We start from the raw sequence: 2,673 nt of genomic DNA, 5'->3' as shown, positions 1-2,673 counted from the left end.
GTACACACATGGCAGCCAACGTGGTGGCCCGGCGGCAGTAGGTTCCCTGCCGGAGTACCACGCAGTACCGTGTGAGCAACTACGGGTCGTGGGCAGTGCTAGTGCCATGCGGGACGATGTTATGTCATTTTTTTTTATTTACATGATGGATAAGCGTAAGCGACAAGAAAGACGATTATGTGGAGATAACGCGGGGAGCAGAACGGGGAAGAGACAGTTGCTGAGTTGCATGGGGTCGAGCGGATGCGGGAGGGGAAGATGTTCGTGTGGAAGGCTTATGCTAGCTTGCAAAGGCAAGGTTGCATTTCCCAGGGGTTTTGGGTGGGTTGGTGGAGGATAGGAGAGGATCGGGGCACGGCGGAAACTCACTGTCAGTCCGAGAAAAGACCTTTTCTTTGCCCGTGAATTGTGTTTGTTTACGTGCGCTGGTGACGTTGCATTTGTTGGCGCGGTAACACAGGAGAATCACTAACAGGTAATCGTACAGGGTTGCCGTTGGCGGAGAATGGCGGCGGCGGCGGCAAGACACAGTGGTATTTTAGTTGACACGTCAGTAAAATGGGGAAGTAATTGGAGAGAAAGGGGTGTTATAATACATGTGTGTGTACGTGTCGGGAAGGAGGAAGGGAGGGCGGAGGTGGAGGAGCCGACGCGGTGTGTCGGGGCTGGGATTTGGCGGGTGGTTATTTTTGCGTCGGGAGCCGGTATCCCAGCAACGTGGATCGTACGGCCGCGAGAACTTGGCGCTCATTTTTCGTGTTATTACTACAGTTTAGTTTTAAATGTAGGCTGAGATGTAGATTTTTTTTAACGTATATTAGGCGGCAACTGAGCGAGTGTCCTGCGGCGGGTAGAATATGTCGCACTGCCTCACCTTTTTTTAATGGATTGAGTTTTGTATTCCGTACAATAGGAAGTTATATTGGTTAGAGGAAAACCTTTTTGGGGAAATGAAGCGTAAGATACACACTCTTACCTTGATTTTTTTTTGAGGACAGGGTATCAGGCGCCTTTTTCCTGAACATTAAAGAATGAAGCTTTATATACCACAGGCAATTATAGTACCAGGACTTGTCATGAAGTGAATGCATAATTGAATAAGGAGGGTTGCCTCCCTCCATGCACGGAGCAGGGCAGTAAAAACTCTGTGCTAGTGCAGTGACATGGAAGGATCTTGTGCCAGGAATCACGCATCGGGCACCAAATATTGAATTGAAAGGAGGTCCTGAACACTTACAATACCAAATTGGAAATGTACGAGACCCGCAAAATGCAGGAACAATCACCGGACCGCAGGACGGTGGTCCACGAGAATGAATCTCTAAAGCAGAAGATTTTGCAAATTGAGATGCAAAATGTCGCTCAGCAAAGGCGGCTGCAGCAGTTGGAGAAGATGGTGATGGAGCTCAGTCGCATGAAGTCCCCGAAGGACGTTCTGGACACGCCGCACATGACGCCCTTCCGAGAACCCACCGAAGATGGTAGCAAGACAGACAGAGCGCAAGAAGGAAGAGTCAGGGACACCTCACCTGGGACTCGGGGGAGGGAAGGCGCAGGCGGCGGCAGCGAGGATGACCATGCAGACGGCGGCATGTCCGACATCGTGGCGAACCTGATGGACGAGTTCGACCGCACCGCCAGAGAGAACGGTCTGATCTACGGGATGACGCCGACGCGAAGCACTGCCGGTTCGGAGGACCAGTGCGACGACTTCACGCAAGGACGTCAAGCGGCGGAGGGATCAAGGGAGCCTGACCTCCATTTGGCAACTGAGGATGGGTGTGATGTGTCCCCCTCTCCACTACCAGCATTCCTCACGCCTTTGTACCAGCACTCTGTTTCAAGCAAAGATGAAAAGGGCTTCAGTGATGAGCCTTTGGTAACACCTCGGTTAAGCCTCACCACACCTGTTCTTCTCACTGTTAATGCACTGAAAGAGATGGAGAGAAGCCAGAATACTTGCCAAGAGCCATTTCATAGAGAAAAAAATGTATTTGCTAGTTTGTCTTCCCATTCTCAAAGCTCAAAAGTCTCTCCAATTAAGTCAAGAGAGATCTTACCGTCAAAAACATTCCCTGCATTCTCAACTGTTATCGGTAGTAAGACCAGTCCTTTTGCAAACCTTTTGCGTGGATTACACCATGCGTCCAACAAAACCCCAATTGGAAGCTCCAACTCCGGAGAGGGTCACTTGTTGCAGGCAAACAGGATGGCACAGCCTACTCCCATGCAAAGACTGCCTTTGAGGTCTCAGATTCCTGGAAGTCCCATTAGCATAACAAGTAGCATCACAGGTCACGTTTTCAAGTGGAGCCAGTCATTAACTTTACCCTTACTGTCACCGCTCCCTGAAAGCCATTGTGGGGACATCCAGGCACAAGTAAGTAGTATGCACCCCTCTCATGCAAGACTGAAGAGTTGATTAAGAAAACCAAATAAATGTTTATATGTTCCTATTATCTGATAGTATGGAGACAAAGTCATCATCAAAAGGTAAAGTATTTGAATTCTAGTCAGCCACTTTTTTCACTTTTTTTTGTGCAGTAAGATTCATAAAGTGTATTTTATCTTCATCAACTGGAAGGTAAGAGGCTGATGTGAATGGAGTACAAGAATAAGTGAGTAAGAGTGAGTGAGGGAGTATGATTATTTGTTTTTTAGTTTCTTATAAGA

The 2,673-nt window shown here is 48.4% G+C and overlaps 1 protein-coding gene across 5 annotated transcripts in view; it reads left to right on the top strand.

The window, feature by feature from the left end:
* Positions 1-2,673, top strand: part of LOC119591499 — a 27,560-nt gene that overhangs the window by 20,186 nt on the left and 4,701 nt on the right. For 2 of the 5 annotated variants that reach the window (XM_037940245.1, XM_037940246.1), the window contains exon 2: positions 1,053-2,380. The exons of 1 other annotated variant lie outside the window; for it this stretch is intronic. In XM_037940245.1, the coding sequence (XP_037796173.1) occupies positions 1,253-2,380 (1,128 nt within the window). In that variant the 5' untranslated portion in view covers positions 1,053-1,252. Of the gene's footprint in view, positions 1-28; positions 72-1,052; positions 2,381-2,673 lie in introns of those variants that run through there. 2 more of the 5 variants (XM_037940247.1, XM_037940248.1) reach the window with 2 other exon arrangements.

Source organism: Penaeus monodon, chromosome 28 (assembly GCF_015228065.2).
Source record: "Penaeus monodon isolate SGIC_2016 chromosome 28, NSTDA_Pmon_1, whole genome shotgun sequence".
Lineage (NCBI taxonomy): Eukaryota > Metazoa > Arthropoda > Malacostraca > Decapoda > Penaeidae > Penaeus > Penaeus monodon.
The sequence above is the reverse complement of the archived record's forward strand: the minus strand, read 5'-3'. Positions and strand labels throughout refer to the sequence as shown.